Source organism: Rhododendron vialii, chromosome 11a (genome assembly GCF_030253575.1).
Source record: "Rhododendron vialii isolate Sample 1 chromosome 11a, ASM3025357v1".
Lineage (NCBI taxonomy): Eukaryota > Viridiplantae > Streptophyta > Magnoliopsida > Ericales > Ericaceae > Rhododendron > Rhododendron vialii.
In genome coordinates, this window is record NC_080567.1 from 22730001 (window position 1) to 22752975 (window position 22975).

General features: G+C 37.8%; 1 protein-coding gene across 2 annotated transcripts in view; it reads right to left on the reverse strand.

Annotated features, from left to right (window-relative positions):
* LOC131307283 (F-box protein 7) overlaps positions 1 to 17228 on the reverse strand; it is an 84510-nt gene extending 67282 nt beyond the window's left edge. Inside the window, exons 1-11 of one of the 2 annotated variants that reach the window (XR_009194064.1) lie at positions 17033 to 17228; positions 16378 to 16464; positions 16125 to 16237; positions 15682 to 15798; positions 15503 to 15599; positions 12496 to 12569; positions 11647 to 11700; positions 11434 to 11535; positions 11271 to 11329; positions 10201 to 10411; positions 7567 to 7722 (exon numbers count right to left, since the gene is read on the reverse strand). Coding sequence is in view for 1 of the 2 variants with exons in the window: in XM_058333707.1 (XP_058189690.1) it covers positions 7663 to 7722; positions 10201 to 10411; positions 11271 to 11329; positions 11434 to 11535; positions 11647 to 11700; positions 12496 to 12569; positions 15503 to 15599; positions 15682 to 15798; positions 16125 to 16237; positions 16378 to 16464; positions 17033 to 17042 (984 nt within the window). In the remaining variant the exon portion in view is untranslated. Of the gene's footprint in view, positions 1 to 7403; positions 7723 to 10200; positions 10412 to 11270; positions 11330 to 11433; positions 11536 to 11646; positions 11701 to 12495; positions 12570 to 15502; positions 15600 to 15681; positions 15799 to 16124; positions 16238 to 16377; positions 16465 to 17032 lie in introns of those variants that run through there. The other variant, XM_058333707.1, reaches the window with a different exon arrangement.
* Between the last annotated feature and the right edge of the window lie 5747 nt (positions 17229 to 22975).

A 22975-nucleotide genomic window follows, 5' to 3' on the forward strand; every position in this document is an offset into this window, starting at 1 on the left:
GAAAAAAGGTTACAATACTATATCCACTTTGTTAGCCCAATGCAGTAAACCAATTACGGCAAGTAAGCGATTCTTTTCTATCCGAATGAAAACATCACAGTAGCATAAAATATTCGATTATTAACAATAACTATTTGCCCAGTTTACCATAAGGGCTAATCGACATGCGAGTATAATTGTAATCGACTCACAACAATATGTTCGAGATAATTTTATTCCAAGATGTATTGATTCAGAAAACCCATGCTCTGATACCAACTGTAATTTATATCTGTATTGAAACTATTATGCGGAAAACAGATATAACAGAATCTTGAATTCAACACATCTCAAGAACAATAAATAGCGTACCTTTATTGGCCATCGTGATTAGAGAGAACAAACCCCTTAATTAGAAACACCTTAATTCTTGGCTCACCTTCTCCTCTCTGTCTCTACTTTTCTAGAATACCCCAGTACTTTAATTGATGGAAAAACCGTAGGAATAAGGGGTGAGTATTCTACCTTTTATAGAGGAGAGAAGAGGGCCTTAGAGATAATTATTAAAAGACACCTAGTCCATCAAGGTCTCTTTTATTATCAAGAGTTTTCCTTCATCTGTAATTCTTATTAGTTATCGTAATGAACCATATCACTTCATTGGCTTATCTGATAGTAGAGTCCCACATGCACAAAACGTGAAGGCTAGTGGGCCACACTAATGGGAAAAAACTAACAAGTGTTTTTCCTTTTGTTGAAAGCCTATTCCCTGTGTGAGAAATGTCCCAAGTGCTGGCACATGTTCTTTTAATCTTCCATTTATTCATCCTTGCAATGACTCTTCAGTTTCTTACAGTTATAAGTCTTGATACCTTCAACGATTTTGTTACAGATTGTGTTTTAGTTTTATATCAAAGATTGATTAAGTTGACATGTGATAGCAACAATTCATTTGTTATTTTTTTCATATTCTTCGCCTCTGCATGAAATTGATTTTCTTTGCTCAGAATGTAAATTTACCTTCGCGTTTTGATATATTTGCTTCTCACGATTGAATGTTAGAAAGAGAGCGAGGAAACTTCTAAAGGCAATGTTTATATTCTTTTCTTTTTTTTTTCTTTTTTGCTTCTCACATGTTGGAAGAATTTGCGTCAACACAACACAAGTTACACAACCCAACCCGACTCAATTTATTATCAAAAGTATCAAATCTATGTATACTAGTTGATCCAACTGTCGCGATATTTAATGCATGATTGGTAGAATTTTTTGTCGAATTCTGACACCCATAAAGTGAAATTCCAACTCTACACTGGGTAACCTTTAGAATTCTATAATCCATGATTGGTGCTCTTTGTCCAGGTCAGAGCTTTTGGTTTTTTCATGTTATCAAGAACAATGGTTTGAGTTCACTCGTTGGTTCGGTCCTTTGGACCTAACTTCACTCGTTTGTTGGCCTCTGATGCTACTACACAGTAAGATTCTGGATAAGAATTGATACAAATGCAAGGCCAGCCTACCTTTGCATAACAATAACAAAATTCGGTTGGTCTTGATTGCTGATGCATCAATTCTTGGCTAACATGGCCAAGAATCAACACCAAAATGAATGAGGTCTACCCAGGTTTCCTTCTTTTGCCAAGGAAAAGGGTGGAGTTTGTGGCAGGCAATCCCCCTGGCCCTACCTGGCTACCCTTGCATAACATCAATAAACATTAACCAACTAGGAGAGTCTTGATTAGATGACGTCTGGTTTAGTTTAGTTCTTGGTCTCTAGACTTATTCTTCGGTTCCCCTGTATGTTGATCTGCACTTTTCTCGTGAAGGGCGAATGCCCACTTCCCCTGCATGATTTACCAGATCATCTTAATAATCATCAATCGTCTCCCTTGTCTACCACTCCAAATTTTCTGCCACTCACCGCCTTCTCCCCCGCCACCCCAAAGTTTTGTACTTCTACAAAGCTTGCAATCACACCTAAAATCCTTATTTCGACTACTAGGAGAAATTGAAGATCTGTAGGTAGTCGAAAATAGATCTGGACACACATATATATGTAGCCTTGTAAATTAAAAAGAGAGAGAAAAAAACCTATATGAAGTGAGATAAATTATGCAACTAAACTGGGCCTTGTGAGGAGATAGTTGACATAGGGTGCGCACAAAAGTACGTCCCATTAATTCAAGGATCAGATCATCTGTAGAGGCTCACCATATAGTAAAACTAAGAATTGCAAGGCAGTGTTTTTAAAAAGCTAATGCGCAATGTGAGGTGATTTATTCCTCATGACTCAAGCTGTTGAGGGGTAAGCATTAGAAGTTTAATTTCAAAATTTTTTTTCGATAATATATAATTATGTATAAAAAAAAAAACTTCAAAAAGAGAAGTGATAACAATGCTATTTGGTGAATAAAAGTTATAAAGTTCCTCTACACCAAGCAATATATAAGTGGACACCAATTTATGAAAATGCCTACCCGAATAGGTACTCTCTCACTTGAGAGGTTGAGAGAGGATGGAAGTGCGACGATTTATAAGCCAGCTCCGAAAAAGTGTGGGCCTCACATGAAATGTGTAAAATTGTGTAAAACTCACCGGAAATCACTTTCTCCTTCCCCATAATCACTCCTCTACGCCAAAGGTCACACTGACTATGAAAACATCCCAGAAAAAAAAACAAAGCAGATCGCCCACCGTACTCGGCCGAAAACCTCACCGGCGGCTGACCTAATAGCCAACAACGTCGATCTCCTCGCACAAATCATTCTCCGTCTACTGGCCAAATCTCTAATCCGATACAAGTCCATGTCCAAACACTGGCTCTCTCTCCTATCCGACTCCCACTTCACCTCTGCCCGCTCCCGCTTAAACCCTAAACCCTTTGTCTCATCCTTGTATTTCTACTCCAACAAAAAGCTCGACTCCGTTTCCCTCAACGGCAGACCTACCTTTCCCTCTCTCTCTCCTTTCTACGTCCTCTTGCAGGTGATATCATGATTCTACACTCGTGTAATGGTTTACTGTTGATTAAGAAAAAACAAACTGTTGACAATCGTGTCAAAGTGCAATACATCCTTTGTAACACGACCACGCAGAAATTCCGTCTAATTGTGCAGAAATTCCATCTAATTGCTTGCCGCGGTGGACGTTTTTACAAATCAGGTTGCTTGGCTTTCGATCCATCGAAATCGCCTCACTACAAAGTTGTATTGCTTAGTCGAGTCTCTTTTCCCTCTTTGGAGATACTCCTATATATCTTCTCGTCAGAGACTGCATATTGGAAGAAGATATTTCTGACGGACAGATGTTAGAGGAATGGTGCGTTTTGGAATGAAGCAATCTATTGGCTATGTGACCAATATAATCTGTTGAGATTTGACGTTGAGACGGAGAACATGATTTGGATGCCGTACACACCAAGTAGTAGTAGAGTTAACTATCTATACAAGACCAGGTATTTTGGAGAATGCGGCCGTTTGCTTCTAGTTCAAAGTCATTCGCATTTTACTGTGAGATTCAAAATCGATCTACAAGATGGACAAGGACTACTGCAGTTGGAATGTCAAGTTTCATGTCGATCTCAAGACCTTGATATCTGAATTCCCTGCGATTGAAAGTAAAAAGCGGTATAAATTTGCGGTGTTGTGTGTTGTGGAGGGAGAGAAGGAAAATGACTTTGTCGTCATCTTGTCTATCGCGGGTAAAATTGTTTCATGTAATCCGCAGAAAAGGACTCGGAATGTACTTCGCGATTTGGCACCAGGTGAATACAGTGGATTCATAGAGTATTGTTTTGCTAGTGTTTTTCCGTTTGTTGAAAGCCTATCCCCTGTGTGAGAAATATTCCAAGTGCTGGAGCAAATGTTCTGTTAATCTTCCATTTGTTGATCTTTGCAATGACTCTTCAGTCTTCACTTTCTTAAAGTTACAAGTCTCCATACCTTCACCGATTTGGTTACAGATTGTGTTTTAGTTTTATATATTTGCTAGATGAAGATATCAACATAAATCGGTTAAGTTGACATGTGATAGCAACAATTTATTGGTTATTTTTTCATACCCTTCCAAATCGAATGAAGACAAAAGGATTGAGACCCCTTTTGTGAGTAACATCTGACACATCTAGGTTGTGTGTTTCGTCCTCTCGCCACCCTTCCACAACTCTAAGAACGCCTTCATCGGGCCGGGCAGGAAACCTCGATCACCATCAATTACACCACTTGTAACAAGTGAGAGCAAATCCATTTGATTATAATTAGCCCCAACCATTGTGCCTCTCACAACCTGTTTGCACAAGAAAATTGAGTAGAGTTCAATGCCTATTACATAAGAACCACCGATGTGGCTTTGCAGTAGCAATTTGCCTTTAGTCAATCTTTTTCAAGAGAAAGATCACATCTTTTTTGTAAGCTTCCTTATATTCTTCTTTTATCGAAATGCATGTCAGTTGGAATGAACGAAAGAATACTAAGTTGCCCTCTATCAAATCCAAATTAATCTTTAATTCTTCCAAGAATTTGTACTCTTCTAAAATACATGCGAGCAGTTAGAACCAATGAAATATTGGCTTTAGTATGGGGAAACCGTTTGTTACTGTTGGTAGTATTATGGACCATTGCTCTTTTTTCTCTTCTTTTTTAATCGAGTCACTTGTGTGGTTTAATTTAGAAACCGTACGGTGATCATGTGGTCAATTTGAAAAGTTAGGGGGGCGAGTCCCATGATAACTAAAATGCGGGTAGAGTGTAACTTAATTGATTATTTTCTTTCTTCTATAAAAAGTTACCCTCTCTAGCTTTTTTTCCACCACCATGACGATGATAACATATTCCCGTAAGAAAACAAAGCCGATTGCCGACGGTACTCCACCGGAAACCTCGCCGGCGGCTGAACTAATAGCCAACAACGTCGACCCCCTCACACAAATCCTTCTCTGTATTCCGGCGAAATCCATAATCCGATTCAAGTCCGTGTCCAAACATTTGGCTCTTTCTCCTCTCCGACTCCCGATTCGCCTCCACCCACTCCCGCCTAAACCCTAATCCCTTAATCTCATCCTTGTATTTCTACTACAATGAGAAAAAACTCGAATCAGTTTCCCTCGACGGCAGCTCTACCGTTCCCTCTCTCTCCTTCCTACGTCCTCTCCTACATCGTCTTACTCTTACAGGTGATCTCACGATTCTGCAATCATGCAACGGTTTAGTGTTGATCAGGGACAAACATATTGTTGACCGTCGTGTCAAATCGCAGTACACTGTTTGTAACCCGACCACACAGAGATTCCATGTACTTGCTTGCCACGGTGGACGTTTTTACGAACCATGTTTCTTGGCTTTCGATCCATCGAAATCGCCTCACTACAAAATTGTATTGCTTATTAATCGATTCTATATGGATATCTATTCATCGGAGACTGCATGTTGGAAGAAGATAGTTCTACCAAATGGACAGATGTTATGGAAATGGTGTGTTTTGGAATGGAGCTCTGTATTGGCTATGTGACCAATGTAATGTGTTGAGATTCGACGTTGAGACAGAAGATTATTGGGATTCCGTGCACGCAATATAGTAGTAGTAGTAGTAGTAGTAGTAGTAGTAGAATTCTGTCTTCAGACAAGACTAGGTATTTTGGAAAATGAGGCCGTGGTGGCCGTTTGCTTCTGATTCAGAGTCGTTCGCATTCTACCGTGAGATTCAATATCTGCAAGATGGATGAAGACCGCTGCCGTTGGAATGTCAAGCTTTCTGTACATCTCAAGACCTTGATATCTGAATTCCCTGAGATTTTTTTTTTTTTTTTTTTTGATCCACAATTCCCTGAGATAGAAACTCAAAAGCGGTATAAATTTACGTTGATGTGTGCCGTGGAGGGAGAGAACGAAGATGATATCGCGCTCATCTTGGCTATCCCGATAAAATTATTTCATACAATCCGCAGAAAAGTACTTGGAAAGTACTTCGCGATTTGGCACCAGGTGAATACAGTGGATTCATAAAGGATGGCTATACTTGTGCTAGTGTTTTTCCGTTTGCTGAAAGTCTATTCCCTGTGTGAGAAATGTCCCAAGTGCTGGAGTACATAATGTTCATTTAATCTTCTATTTGTTTTAGTTTTATGTCTTTGGTATCTTCGTCTAAAAGATGAAGATATGAAGAAAAAAATTGATTAAGTTGACACATGATAGCAACAATTCATTGGTTACGTGAAGCGAAGTTCCACATCTCTTGGGTACCAAAGTAATATGAAGAATATAGGCGTGAGGGCACCCTCACTTCAATAGCTAGCTTTTGAAGTTAAGTTCTATTCAAGATCATGTAACAATTTTTTTCATATTCTTCGCCTCTGAATGAAATTGATTTTCTTTACTCGAATGTAAATTTACCTTTGCATTTTGATATATTTGCATCTCACGATTGAATGTTAGAAAGAGAGCGAGGAAACTTCGAAAGGCAATGTTTATATTCTGTTTTTTTTTCAGCACATATTGTCAAAAGTTTCAAATCTATGTATACTAGTTGATCCAACAATCACGTACTGCAGTTACGCAACTGTCACGATGTTTTTTTTTTGCCGAATTCTGGCACCCCTAAAGTGAAATCGCGACTCTACACTAGGTAACCTTAAGAATTCTACAATCCCCATGAGAGTCTTTATAAGATGATGCCTGATTTAGTCTAGTTCTTGGTCTCTAAACATGTTCTTCTTTTCCCCTGCACGTTGATGCTCTGCACTTTTCTCATGAAGGGCGAATGCCTTCTTCCACTGCATGATTTAGCAGATCGTCTTAATAATCATCGATCGTCTCCCTTGTCTACCGCTCTCCAAATTTTCTGCCACTCACCTTCTCCTCCTCCGCCACCCCAAAAGTTTTGTACTTCTCTAGTTTCCTGCTTTTCCCCTGTATTGTTTGATTTTCAATAAATAGTTCGGAGGAGAACCTCTTCTGCATTAATATTCATAAATGCTTCATCAAATTCCAATTTGTTGCATTTTCATTAGGTTCGCTATGACTCAATGACCGACTGTCGAGGGAGAGCGAGATGGAGAAAAAAGAAAAAAGGAAAAAGGAGAAAGACTTGAATGATGAGAATCTGACGACAAACTGATAACGAAGTTTTTTCTCTTGCTTCTCATTCCTGCTTAATTGACGTTGTGAAGCAGGTAAAATAAGAAGTGTCGAGCTCGTTAATTTCCCAAGAGTTTTTCAAAAACAGAAGCACGCTTACCTTTCAAAGACGCGATCAGGTCAACACCAAACACAAAAGGGTAGAAACCTTACAACTCCAGCAAGAAACTTATCAGCAATCTGGAAAAAAGAGGTTGGGACCTCCGGAACAGGCATTTGCTGTTCAATTTACCCACTAATCAATTTTTTGAGCAAGGAATTCTACTTTTCTCTTTCACAATTTTCTCATCAATCTTTTCCAAACAAACAATTTATTTATTCCAACATGAGCAGTTTATACATTACAAATCACAACAGAGTTCTGGTACATTATCTAATTTACAAGGCGGAATACAAGACAAAGCAATGCAAAAACACAACTTTTGTGTTTCCCGGCATAAGTGCATTAGAAATGAACAATATATAATATGTAAACAACATAGAACACCAAATTGCAATGACCGAATTTCATACGGGTATTTACAGATGGAGGACATTCAGTTCGTTACAGTTATCAGCCAGGTACAAAATAATCCATCCTTTCCACTGGCAGGTTCAAAACTGACATTTCCGCCTGCATAATAGATAATACAAAGGCAAGATGTTAGTATAAAGGTTCGTTGTGACAGTAAAACATAGTATTAGGAACCACTTTTATACATGAAAAAAAATCCTTATTTCAACTACCGGGAGAAATTGAAGATCTGTAGGTAGTCGACTATGAAGCATGGGTAATCCGGAAATGTTGCCATACGCCTACTGGGTACAGGTACGGCGTGGGTATGGCAAAAAACATACCCGGTACGGCAAAATCGTACCGGGTACTTTTGGTATCTTTGGGTACGGCAAGGGTACGGCGTCGGTACGGCTTGGTTACTTTGCGGGTACATTTTAGCCCAAAATAAAATTTTAAAGGGTTAAATCTATAATTTTGGAAAACGGGGCGGTTCCGGAGACCCTTAAAAAAACCTCTAAAAAAACCCCCAAATCTTAATCTCATAGTTCCCGATCAAATTTTCATGATATCAGCCGCTCAATGTGTTCAGAATGTGATTTTAAGGGTGCCCGCAAGAAATTAGCAAAAAAAATAATCGAGAAGGACTTGATTTCAACAATTTTTTATTGAACCGTTTAATAAAGTTCAATAAATAATTGTTCGGATGAAACCCTTTCCGGTCATTTTTTTGCTGATTTCTCACGGGTACTCTTAAAATCATGTTCTGATTACATTGAGCGGCTCGGATCATCAAAATTCGATCGGGAACTTGAGGGGGTTTTTTTAGAAATTTTTTTAAGGGTCCCCGGAACCGCCCCGTTTGAAACGGGAAATCAAGGGGGTGACTGTTATATACTAATATACTTGCCAGTTTTAATGGCTTCCAATCGGCATACTCCATGCCCAGACGAAGAGATGAAGATGAAAGATGAAACCCTAAAAGGCTAAAACACGATCGATCTTCTATCGTCGGTCTCTCTCTGTCTCCGTCTTCCATCGCTCCTTCTCACCAGCGTCCGTACTGTAAAAGCTCTCCCTCCCTCCCTCCTTCCCCCTCTCTGCTATATACTACTAATATACTAATACACTAATATATTGTTATGCAATAAAAAATAGTAAAAAATTATATATTCGCCGTACCCGTACCCTACTTTTTTGGGGTTTTGCCGTTTCTCATACCGTACCCCGTACCGGTACCCGTGCTCCATACATAGTGGAAAATAGATTTGGACACACATCTATGTAGCCCTGTCAACTAGGAGGGGGGGGGGGGGGGGTTTTGTTAAGCCTATACGAAGTGAGAAATTATTCAACAGCAACAGCCTGCTTAAACTTCAAAGAAGCTTGAAGGCTCAAAATTCAAATATCATGTAATACTCTATTTCATTTATGAGGAGATAGTTGACATAGGGTGAGCACAATAGTACGTCCCAAAAATTCAAGCATCAGATCATCTGTAGAGGCATCACCATATAGTAAAACTAAGAATTGCAGGGCAATGTTTTTTAAAAGCGAATGCGCAATGGGAGGCGATTTATTCCTCATGACTAGAGCTGTTGAGGGGTAAGCATTAGAAGTTTAATCTCAAGTTTTTAGATAATATATAATTATATAAAATAAAATAAAAAACTTCAAAAAGAGAAGTGATAACAATGCTAATTGGTGAATAAAAGTATAAGTGGACACCAATTTATGAAAATGCATACCCAAATAGGTACTCTCTCACTTGACAGGTTGAGAGAGGGTGGGAGTGCGAAGATATATAAGCCATGTTGTTCCGAAAAAGTGTGGGCCTCGTATGAAATGTATAAAATTGTGTAAAAGATGCACCTTGTGCAAACACCCATAGACAAGGCGTAGGCTATGGTGAATGTGATATATGGATTCCTGCCCGTTAGGTGCACGTGCCAAGTATTCATAATTCATAAATTCTCAATTCAGTAGAGCCGCTGGGTGGGGGTTGAGGGGAATTCATTGGAATATCTAAATAGCGGTCTTACTGAATATAGAAGTTTACGGGGGCCAAACTTAATAGTTGAAGGACCCATGCATGGTCAACTCGTATTCATTCATGTGACTGATCGTGAACTAAGACAACACCTGAAGCAAAAATGATTACAAGCAGGACTCAACAAAGAAATATGTGTACTTTATCATAGCTGTTATTGACAAAATCAGGATTCCAATGCTTGAAACCCGAAATATCTATGAAAGTGGGAGTTCTCTTCCCCGGTAATATCTAGTGAATAAGTTAGACTTAATTTCCATACTAGAGCATGAGAATCATAAGTTGGGTCTCTCTTTTTTCCCAAGAGAAGCTTAAGTTGTCATTCCATGTTTTTGGTTGCACACGGAGATCAGATTTTTTTTAAACTTCCTACATATAAAACACAAAAATGCTACTTACCCAAAAAAAAAAAAAATTTACAGAAATGCCATCCATGAAAATAACTAGTTAAATCGTAGCAACTAGGGTATAACTACGATTTTCGAGATACAAACATGCTTTTGCACAATTTATGAATAAGCAATGTCGGGATCAGAAATAACATGTACCTCTTCAAATGGAATGAAGACGAAAGGTGTGAGACCCCTTTTGTGAGTAACAGCTGGCACATCTGGGTTGTGTGTTTCGTCCTCTTGCCACCCTTCCACAACTCCGAGAATGTCTTCATCGGGGCTGGAAACCTCACCATCATTCACACCACTTGTAACAAGTGAAAGCAAGTCCATTCGATTGTTAGCACCGGCCATTGTTCCCCTCAACCTGTATGCACAAGAAAATGAGCCAAGTGGAGTTCAGTGCTGATTACGTAGGAACCAAAGATTTGGCTTCCCAATCCTAGTTAGCAGCAATTTGTATTTTCCAGATAAATATCACAACTTACAGATATTATTCTTTAATGGAAATGCATGTAAGTTGGAATAAAAATTTAAAATACTAAGTTGTCCTCTATCAAATCTGGAACTTTGATTCTTCCCAGAATTTTGACTCACACATATGGGTGGTTTCTTCCAAGGAAAACTACTGGCTTTAGTAGAGAAACCATTTCCTACTGTTGGTCTAACCAACCTGGGGAAGTGGAAAATGGGGGTGGGACGGAGAGTGGGTAAAATCACCTAAACTCCAGCTGAACGAGGTATCTGCCTGCTGTTAATGCCCTTTTACACTTGCCAGCCAGCATAATTTTCACCATGGCACCTCAATAAAAACTCCAAAGTTTGTGCAGTTGATTGCCAGTGAAAGCTGTACATGCAGAAATGCAAGTAGAAAGGAGGGGGTCTGGTAGAAAGGAGGCTGTTCATTTTAAAGTTGCCTCAAGTTCAAGGGAAACAGCCCATCCACCCAAGGATTGCAATCAGGAGAAGGTTTCAGTCTACAAAAGAAACAACACTAAAAAAATTGAAGGAAATAATTTAACTGTAAACTTTGCCCCCACAGGGTTACCCACTTACCCCCACTAACATCCATTACTAAGACAAGTTTATTTTGTTCATAAGTTTGACTCAAATGATAACAGCATTTTTGTGTCTCAACATCCCACAGAGAGAGAGAGAGAGAGAGAGAGGGGAGGGTATCCATATAAATAATATGTAGATGTGAATTAAATGACTATCTAAAATACCTTAAGCGGATTCTCCAAACAGTAGGTCGCAAGCCTGGGTACAAGAAGGCAGCTTCAACCTGCAAAGAGAAGGGTATCCAAAAGCATCATTAATTAAACAAAAATCGTCTACGGATTCTAAACTTTGATGACATGAGAAAATGCGCAAAAGATGGAACCTAACCTTGTCATCGGACAACGTATAATGGCCACTATGAACACTTTCTGCTTTAGACGCACGGAAGTTCATGAATTTTGCCACGTCCTTTACTTTTTGTGATGAATTCTAATCATTACAAACAATTATAGAAAATTGGTAGTAAGTAGCATGGCAACAAAGCATGTCTCTAACTTAATTTGGATGCAATGAGCCAGTTGAGGAATATAACGGTATAACCTTATAAAGAAACCTCCCAGAAGGATAAAATCTCAAATATCGGAAGTAGCACACCTGCAATATGAACAAATAAATCCATAACAAGGATGACACGAGAACTATGATGTATTTCTACCAATAGCCAAAACTGAAATCTTCGTAAGAAGCTACTTTTCAATTGCACAGTTCAAGTGATGATATAAGACAAATTCTGCCATGTTACACATAATTATCTTCTTGCTTTGAAGGTCTTTCATCCTTAACAGTCATTCCTGAGAATCGCTGGCCATTTTATTTGAAGTTTCTAACGTACTTAAATTGGCTCCAAGAGAATGTAAGAGAAAGTAAGATGGCATAGCAAAAAAAACTAATGAACTTCCATGCAATAGGCCATGCTCCAAGCACTTGCCAAGAAACCCATCTTTACTTCTCCAAAAGAGGGGGAAAATATGCGCAAGAGAACACAGAATTTAGCAAGCCTAAAGAATTTTTTGATGATATAGTCATGTTTTCAGTTTTCGGAGGCAAGTATAATGTAAAAACATTAAACCAAGTCAACCCTATTTCCAAGCTGAATAACTGTTTATCATACGTACAACAAAACCCTTTTACGAAAAAAAAAATTAGCCATTAATTTATTACAACTCACAGAAATTCAGGAGAATGTATTCACTAGGGCTGGTACAACCCAACTGACACCAATAGAATTCCCCTTGACCAAGATTTATTACACATAGGTCAAGGACTGAAGGAACTGTTCCTTGAATAACAATGGAAAGCAAGAGAAATGGATATATATATATATATATATATATATATATATATATATATATATATGCCATGAGGTAATAGAAACAAAGAGAGACGTACCACATGAACTGGATTGCTAATTTTCCATTCTGCAATTCCAGCACGAATGTAGGTGTTTCTACTGACATAAAGACCTGTTTCATACAAACAAAGAAAAATTCAGAGTGAAGCAAATAATAGGACTGCAGTTTGAGAGGCCTCGGCTGAGATTAGGACTCACTGGTTGGGGGCACACCTATATGGGTGCCGTGTATGTACTGGGCACAGATACGCTTCAGACACACCAGGATATGTGTCTGATATGCCTTGGACAAGGTGTTCTCTATCCAAATACATTGTAAGACATTTTTCGAGAGTTCCCCAAATTTTGGAAAATAATCATGTGGCCAAATTAGTACATAAATCGGTCGAGATTGAATAACAGCAATAAAAAATTTGCAACTATTTTGCTGAGTGAGGTTCATCTTTTTGATGGATGTTCTATAAATTATACAGCTTAGAGTTTCTAATATTACTAGGATACAAACAACCAAACTAATCATTAGTTTGTATCCTAGTTTTCATTAGTTTGGTTGTTTGTGGATACAATTATCACTAACAAAATAAGTACATACACATTAAAAAAAAAGTATTGTATGCTGAGTTCAGTGCTAGTATCTTGCTTTCTTGAAAATAACCGTGTCACGTATCTGTAGCTGTTTTTTTGTGTTCGTATCTGTAGTTGCATGCCGGGGTATTATTCACTTGCCTTTCAATATCACCACTTCCGCAACTCTTCATCAATTTTTTTTGCAAAGATACATCCTGTTATTTCCTTATTGCCCCAAATATCTTGATACTAAATTTTCATACACAACGCAACTGTACTTTTATAATGTGCTATAGGAAACAAATATCATAATACGTGGAAATTCAAATTCAATTCATCCATTTACCTTCTCCACAAAGAAGAAACTAAGCAAAAAGATTTCAAATCACAACCAAATATTGAACACAACTGTAAGCTACGCGCATATGTAACTTGGCCCTCAATGCGCTACTTGCTTTACATTTACAACTTACTATCAATATCAAGTCTCAATATTTACTTTCCTTAGCTCATCCTCACCCCACACTCATCACGTCTCAGGCAAACAGCCATTACCTCAGTAACTCTTCTCCTATGAATAATTCTTAATTCTCCGTATGCTATTTCTTTACTTAAAGCACTAAGAGGGACTTCTTGGAATGGTAGAAAGAAATAGAAAATTACCTTGTGGGATTGTTTCACCCCAATTCTTAGAGAAGACCTTGATATTACCAGGTCAACAAACAGTTGTAACCTAAAGTACTTTAAAGAACATTATTCGATTTCAATTGTTGTAGATCTCTGAAGTTAACGGCTGAAGTTAATGCAGTTATTTAGCTGTTCTATTATGTTCCCTGTATAGCATTTTGCAAATAGAAATTCAACAAAAGTATGATAAAGAATTATACGCTTTCAGGCACTATTAGAGAGGAGAAGAAACAGAAGGGAAAAAATGACAAAGGGAACCTCATAAAAGATATAACTAGGAAACAAAAATTACTCCTTACGACTGTTTTTTTTTTTATTTTATTATTATTATCAGCTACTCCTTACAACTGTTAGAGAGCTTGATATACATTTATTGACTCATTTCTCAACAATTTAAGCCTTTGGACTTATGGTGCTCTAAACATCTAACGTGGTATCAGAACTTCGGTGAGGAGATGAAACAAGTCTCTTGGTCTGCATTAAATTTACAATTGCATCGTGTTGAACTGCATGCCTGGATATTAGCATCTCAACCTATAAGACAGGGTTGCACTTGAAGGAGTATGTTGGACCCTATTCATTTAAGGAATTTGGATTTTGGATTCTAATCATTATCTTATTTCTCTCCAATCATTACTCTCATTTTTCTCTCTATCTCTCTCCAATCATTACCCCTATTTTCAATCATTACTCTATTTTTCTCTACTTACAAATCCAAATCCAAAATCCCAAAATAAACGGGGTCTTGGAGTCTTCCACATGCAGAGGAGGTAGAGAGCTTGATAGCCGATGTTTTCCCGCTTTCATAGCAACTTCAGCTTTTGGGATTAGTGATGCTCTAACAACCATAGTACTACAAGAGATATTGTTGGGAGTTTGTCCGATGCATCGACCCGCTACTGCGTACTCAAGGCTTAATTTTTGTGGGAGTAACTGCAAAAAATCCACCACATCACTTGGGCCCAAATAATCATTGACTGACTCATATTCACATAAAAGGCTAAGCCTTATATATGGTAAGTCACCCAATTGTATATGAAGGTCCAACTCTTTTTTTGTTTATCCGATGTGGGACTCAATCTTCACACATATTCCTAACAATCTCCCTCTCATGTGTGAATGGTCCAATCCCTTGATTCTAATCTACTACTCTCAACCTATCTCTCGAAGTGGGAGCCACCCATCATAGCACTCCATCATCGAGCCACCTTGCTTCATCGGGAGTCACCTTGGATTTTTTCCGCTCCATCGAGTGTTCTCCATGTAAGCCCATTCATGGCGCAACGAGAGTCTGCCCATAGATCGTTGATGGCTCTGATACCACTTGCAAGGAGTTTGTCCAATGCATCGACCCACCATTACGTGCTCAAGGCTCAATTTGTATGGGAGTAACGGCAGAGAATCCACCACATCATTTGGGCCCAATATACGTTGAATGACTCATATCCACTTAAAAGGCTAAGCCTTGTAAATTTGTAATGGTAAGACATCCAATTGTATATTAAGGTCCAACTCTTTTTCTATTTATCCGATGTGCAACTCAATCTTCACACATATTCCTAGCAAGTGGAGTGATAGCCCAGTGGTAGGCACCATGTACAACCATGCATTTGACTCAGGTTCAAACCTTAACCTAACTAACTACAACTAACACTACTAGCTTTCGCCGAGCAAAAAAAAAAACGTGCAAGTAAAGGAAAACCAACAAAATAACAAGTCAAGGTAGCCGTAGTTAACATATATACTAAACGACATTCAAAAACTAGAAATATTTAATAAGGTACATCTTACCATCAGTACGGATCCTCGGTCTTGAAAGCCACATTTTCCTCCATGAACCGTCATATTTTGACTGCAAAATCTTGTAATTTTCCACCACTCCAAAGATCTTCATGGAAAATCCGCATTTAAATTTAACATTTTGCATGCATATACAATGAAAAAGGCTTCATAAGTAATAGGGAAGTAACCTGCCAAGCTTTTAAGCATGCATTGCGCCAAAATACAGGGTTACGAACTGTATATCTCCATTTTCGACAAACACAAGCTGCCCTTCCTAAGTTATACGGAGTCATTCTTGCAAAGATCTGCAGACAAATACTTGTGACATTGCAGTTTACTGGGCAATACAGCTTTCCATAGCGTTTGTATATGGTACATCCATAATGCGCAGTCATAAAACATAATAAATCAATAGAACTAATCACCAGAAAAAGATGTGAGACAACAATCCAAAGCAGTACTTCAAGATGCTTTGGGCTTGTTTCTCAAGTAAACACATTTCTTGAGATAATATCCAGAAGATGCAATGCAAAAACAAAATTGATGAATAGTGACATAAAACTCCATTTCACCTAGTGTTTTCTTTATGGAAACAAAAGATATCAAAAGGAGACTTTTCGAAAGGCCGTACCTCGAAGAGTAGCTCATCTGGCAAGCACCGGTGAAGAAGTGCTGGATCAATAAATGGTTTACTACTTGCACTGCCAAAAGGAGCGACTGGTCTTATATGAACTCCATAAAGATCTATGATTCAACCAAAAACACAAAAGATGTGAAAACTCAAGACTCAAAGTATGTTCTTTCTTAAACAAGGAATGCATGTGACGAGTAGAGAATCCACAAATTGCATCAACCAAGAGAGCAAGCAAAAACAACGGCATTACCAAGCCAAGGTCTTTTTGTGACAAAGAACTGAGCCGTTCTCAGCTGCGAAGCTGCTTCAAGCTCCGCTGGAATTTTCAAAGAAAAATCTGCAAGCAGCATAAACAATTACTATAATAATGGCTATATACAAGTATCATGAGAATACATCAACCGGACAAATTAGACAATCAACCATGTAAGAGAATCCAAAGACATATACCCATAAGCCAACAAACGTCCATCAATACAAGTAAGAGCACTTCCATCAATACAAGCAAGAGCACCATACTAGGAAGAAACAACCTAACAAGAAACGCGCATATTACAGCTAAGCTAGCCCAGTTGGTTTACCAGTATAAACAATTTTTCCACGATTGACGCATATTACATAACACAGAGGAACAACAAGGAATTGAAAAATCATTTGAGAATTTAGTTCAAATTTCAAGAATTGTGAAGACCCACAAAAATTACAGAAAAAAGCAGGTCATATAATCAGTACCCAGATAGTGAAATGCAAAGAATTGATTGAATTCGGAGGTATTTAAAGGGGAATTACAAAACCAATAAAAAAAAGAGTCCAACTTTCCTATCAAATTATGCACAGAAACAGAAAAGTATGTGATGGAGGTACTCAAAAATTGATGGGTAATTTTGGGAATTGGGAAAATCTACCTGAACTCATGACGATCGGTGATGTCCCTTCGGGGACATCCGATGATCGGTGATGGGGGTTCTTCCTTTTTGGAGAAGCGCGGAGCTGGGTTTTTGCTGGGAAAATGAGGGGAAGAATCGAGAGGTTGAGGAGTAAGAAACGAGCCCTTCTCTAAGGGAGAAGACCGACGCTGGAACGTACCCCACGATTATGAGTCGGGTGATATCGCTTCGGTTTCGACCGGTTTTTGCGTATTTTTCGATTGAAACAGGTCATTCGGTTTGAGATTTTTAGAAACCGAAATCGATTGAGATGGTACGGTTTGGCTCAATCGGTTTCGGTCCGATTTATCCTATTTTCATTCATGGGCCATATTTTGAGCCCAACACATCAAAAAATCCACAATCCAACCTACAAAATATTAACCAAAACCCATAATTCAATCCATTTTTTAGGCCCAACAAAAAAGGATCAATTTTGAACCCAATACATAAAAAAAAATACATAAAAACATAATTAAACCTATAAAAACAGTTTATATATATATATATATATATATATATATAGGGCGGTTCAAGGGACACCCAAAAAAACACCTAAAAAAACACCTCAAATCTCAATTTTATAGTTTCCGATCAAATTTTTATGATCCGAACCATTCAATGTGTGCAGAATGTGATTTTAAGGGAGCCCGCAAGAAATTAGCAAAAAAAAAGACCGGAAAGTGCTTATTTTGAGCAGTTTTTAATTGAACTGTTCATTAAATCTAAACTAAAAACTGCTCAGATCAAGCCTTTTCTAGTCATTTTTTTTGCTAATTTCTCTTGGATACTCTTAAAATCACATTTTGATCACATTGAACGGTTCAGATCATCAAAATTTGATCGAAAACTATGATTAGGTGTTTTTTTGTATGTATATATATCTGATTGATTTTGGCTGCTGATTCTATTACTCACTTTTTTGTTAACGTCACTCCCCTTCAAGTGTATTTTGAAAACTACACTTGAAAGGGAGTGACGTTAACAAAAAAGGGAGTGATAAAATCATTTCCCTTGATTTTATATAATAACTATATTTATTAGACCAATATACATTAAAAAGGTGGGTAACCTAGTGGTAAAGAGATGAGAGATCCTTCTAACCTTCCAGGGTTTGATTCCCTCCCCTATGTTTATACATACATACATATATATATATACATACATACATATATATATATATATATATGTACAATCCGGATCCCCCAGATGGCTGGTTGGTGCAGGATGCGTGTCTCAGCCGTTGAATTTAATCTAACAGCCAGGAAAAGAGAAGGCAAAAAACTCACGTAAATTACACTTTCCCCTTTCACTGCATTTCACACTTCCAGACCACAGAGAGAGAGAGAGAGAGAGAGAGGGAGGGAGAAGAAACACGGACGAACGAAGAACGAAGAAGAGAAGACGAACGAAGAACACAAGAACGACGAAGATTGAAGCCAAAAATCTTACGCGATCCTACATCCACCAAGGTCTCTCTCTCTCTCTCTCTCAAAATCTAGTTAGCTCTTTTTGTGTCGATTCTTGTTCAGCAAAACTTAGGGCTTTTTTGCCGATTGGAACCTAGTTCTCTCTCTCTCTCTGAGAGATCAATCTCTGCATTTTCTGCAAAAATCAGCACGAATTTTTGGGTTTTTGAAACTCGAACCAAAAAAGGGTGTTTTTTGAACTACTGTCCTAATCATTGAAGAAAAAAAGAAAAGAAAAGGGAAAGAAAAGAAAAATGTTTCAAAGCTATAATATATACGTGTTAATATTGCATATTCTAGAGGCCGGGAATATTGCATATTTTTCCCAGCCAAACATACATGGTATTTGGTATTTTTCGCGAATATATACGTCTTTCTCTCGGCCTTTGTCTATATTCGGTTAAAGATACAGAGCCATAGTTCATCAATTTGGTATTTGTTACTCCATCCATCCGGATTTAATGGTCATTTTTTGGAGTTCGTGTCATTTTTCAATCGATTATATCTTCCAATTTATAATGTTTTACGTGATTTCGAAAACATTATATTATAGAACTAATCGAAATCTATCAAACAAGATCCATATTCGATATGAAATTCATTACGGATTCAAAGATATAACCCGTTTTTTAGCCGGTTAGAATAGAACTAGGGACAATTAAATTCGGACGGAGGGAGTATATACCAGCGAACTGAGAGGTATTTTTGTACCTATTGTGATAGACAAAGGTAACAACTGAGTTATTTTTAATAGGAAGAGGAAATATCAGTGACTTAGTCAAGATAACACATAACCTGATGAATTGGTCATTCACTTGTACTCAAACGCTCAGATTGTTGATTTAGTGTTCCTTGAACGTATGATAGCATTTTCTCTGCTAAAATGTCTTTGTCTCTGCCTTTCTGTTGAACACATGTACAAAACATAATTCTAATACTAATTCGACTTGATAGTCTTTGTTATTTCCGGTTACGCATTCTTAAAGAGGAAAAGAGTTTGAAATATCCCGAATAAAGAAAGAAGAATAAGAAATGGAACAAGAACAAAATTCCAATGTCAATCCACCCCCCTTGTTTTCACCACCACCATTGCGAAGATATATTTCTCTCTCTCATGTAGAAAAATAGGATAGTTACGATCACTATGGTTTATCTATTATTTTATTTTTTGGTGGTTAGAATGCAATCTATAGATGATATACAACTAATCTTACCGTCACCTTCTCAACCATGAGAGGAGTCTACTAATTCTTCTGAAGTACTCAGTACTTTACACTCCTGAAGTTAACGACATGATACCAAAAATTACACAATAATTTAAAAGTTTAGAGGATGTTTTAAAACCTTACAACAATTACGCATTCGAAGTTGCTTTCAGTGTGCGAATCCATTCTAGCAAGACAGATAAGAATGGTGAAACCATTAGGAAAGAGTATGTTTGTTATAAATAATGGGAGAGTAAATGTTCTGAGATCACTCAACGACAGCGGGGTTTAACTAGGGAGAAATGTGGTGCAAAACTAACAGTTGTAAAAAAATGGGTCAAATGAATGGTTTGTTGTGACCCAATTTGTGGAGGGGCATAGCCACCCTCTTACGACGCCATGAAAGAAGCATTTCTTGAGATCTCATCGTCGAGTGTCAGTTGCACAGAAATATTTAACGCGACAACTAGCAGCTGCAAATGTGTCAACCAGCCAACAAATGAGAGTTTTAGAGTTGCAAGCTGGGGGTCTTGAAAATATTGGATGTTTACGACGAGATATTTATAATTCTCAAAGGGATATGAGGAAATATGTAGATGGACATGATGCCAACATGTTGAAAGAGCTTTTTGAGACTAAAAAAGAAAAGAATCCAGTTTTTACGTATACAATCGAGGAAGATGATGACCACAAGCTGACCCATTGCTTTTGGGCCGATGCGACCTCTAGGAAGTCATACCAATATTTCGGAGACGTGGTAGTATTCGATACATACAACACAAACAAAATATTGCTTGATGTTTGCACCTTTATTAGGGGTTAACCACCACGGGCAGACAACACTTTTTAGGTGTGCCTTTTTAAGCGATGAAAAAAGTGAATCTTTTGAGTGGCTTTTCAAGGAATTTTTGAAAGCGATGCCTGGACCACCGCCCAAAATGATCAAAACTTATCAAGATCCAGCAATGACAAAAGCAATTGATTGTGCTCTTCCCAATATGTGTCATAGATATTGCATTTGGCACATTGTTAGTAAATTTTCTAAGAAAATAGGTGCATTGACATACAAAGAACATTATGAAGAGTTCAAAAAATGTATTTGGAATTCCGAGAGCCCTGAAGAGTTTGACACAACATGGGCATATATTGTAGGAAAATCGAATTTGTCCAACCATCCATGGTTACAGTCCATGTACGAAATTCGTGACAAATGGGTTCCTGCATATACGAGGCACATTTTCTCTGCCCACATGACAAGTAATCAAAGAGCTGAAATTTCTCATGCATTCTTCAAAAGGTATCTGTCTGAAGATAATTCAATGTATGAATTTGTAACACGGTTCGATAGGGCACTTGCACGTCTATGACATAATGAATTAAATTTGGACCACAAAGATATAAATGAGAAGCCAGTCTTGAAAACCTCATGGTTGATGGAAAAGAAAATGAGTGAATTATACACACTTCATTCATTTAAGAAATTTCAGGAGGAAATATTTCAAATTGGTGTATATGTGCTTATGATACGACATAAGGATGAACGTCGCTATGTGTGGAAGGTTCAGATGGAAGAAATGGAATGTTCGAGAGGTCGTGAGGTGTCGGTAGACAAGTCATTGAACCATGTGAGTAGTAGTTGTTAGATGTTTGAATTCAATGGAATTCCATATCGGCACTTGTTGGCGTACTTGTCTTTAATGCAGATTAGGGAACTCCCTAGCACATACATTTTGCAAAGGTGGACTAAAACAGCAAAAGCAGGCAGAGTTTTTGATGACTTGGGCAGTCATCAAAAAAGAAATATGTGGCAGTTCACTTTTTGTGAGGCGACATGGTCTCTTTCAACTTGCTTCTACAGTTATTGATGACGTTGTATAGATGAAGAAGGAACTAAAGTTGTGCGAGAAGCTTTGCTATCTAGACAAAAGAAGATTGCATTCATGAGGGGTTCTCGCCAAGATGGTTCAACGAGTTCTAGCTAGTCTATTTCTCTCGGAAGCCAACATGATTTGAAAGAACCACTTAAAGTTAGGGCAAAGGGTTGTGGTAAGCGTTTGAAATGAGAAAAAGAGAAGGCCACCAAGAAAAGTAGGAAATGGGTTGGGTTATTGGGGCTGTTGCATGACAAAAGAAATTGTCCGAAACTTATGAATATGTAAGTGTACTTGTCTATTTTTAATTTGAACTGAATTGTTTACACACGGAATATATTTTAATTGTTGTCTTATTTTTTTAGGTCTTCACAACATGCTAGTTTGTATGATGATGATGAATGTAAGTGTTTTTTAAGTAAAATACGGATTTGAAATAGACATTGACTTGAAATAGACAGTGAAATACGGACTTGAATGCTAATTTTATTTGTGTTTCAGGAATTATATGGGTTTACGGATGTGGAAATGATATTGGCAAGGTAGCTGATGCATGGTATTGGTAATGTTTTATGGACTTGGTAGTTGCAATGTTCTTTACTTTGGTTTTACTAATAATCAAATCATTACTTCTTTTTTGTATGATGATCTCATTTAATAGGTCTCATCTCTGGGAATGCCCTGAAGGAGGATATTAGCATGTGATTTTACTGTCTAAAGGTGTTCTTGAGGATCTGTTTGCTTGTTGTTATTGCTGCTACTGGTTCTCTTGTTGTGCATGTTGTTACTGAAGGGGTTCTGGATGTTACTGGCTCAAATCCATTGGCTAATTTGGAGTTACCTTCTTGAATTCAAAGGCAAGAATGTATTCCTACAGCTCTGGGTTGCAAGCTTAATATTCTTAATTGCTAAGTTCCAAGGGAACAACGAAACATGAGTGAGAGAGTATGGCTCCACTCACAGGTTTCACTCTCCATTCTGGTCTGATTTTGGAACTTGAAATGGACAAAATGTATGCACTTGGTTATGGTATTAGCAAACTCGATCATCTGAAGATTTATGAGGCGGATAGTATGTATGTTTATGATATGGATGATGGACTGGCTAACTCTTAGTGTAGGATCGGGTTCATATGGATGATGATCAAATAGAACATTTATGTTTAAGGATATCATAGACATGGTGTGGTTATATGTATTGTGTTTAGTTCCATTTGGATATGTTTTCTCGTATGAGTGGATGAAGTTTATAGTATTTCTTGTTTGAAGTTTGGTTTGTTGATGAGAATCTTACCATTGAAACACATATGCTAGATGTCAGAGGGTCAGTGTGATGAACCTTACATATGCACACGGAATCCTGTAAAAAATGCAGGAT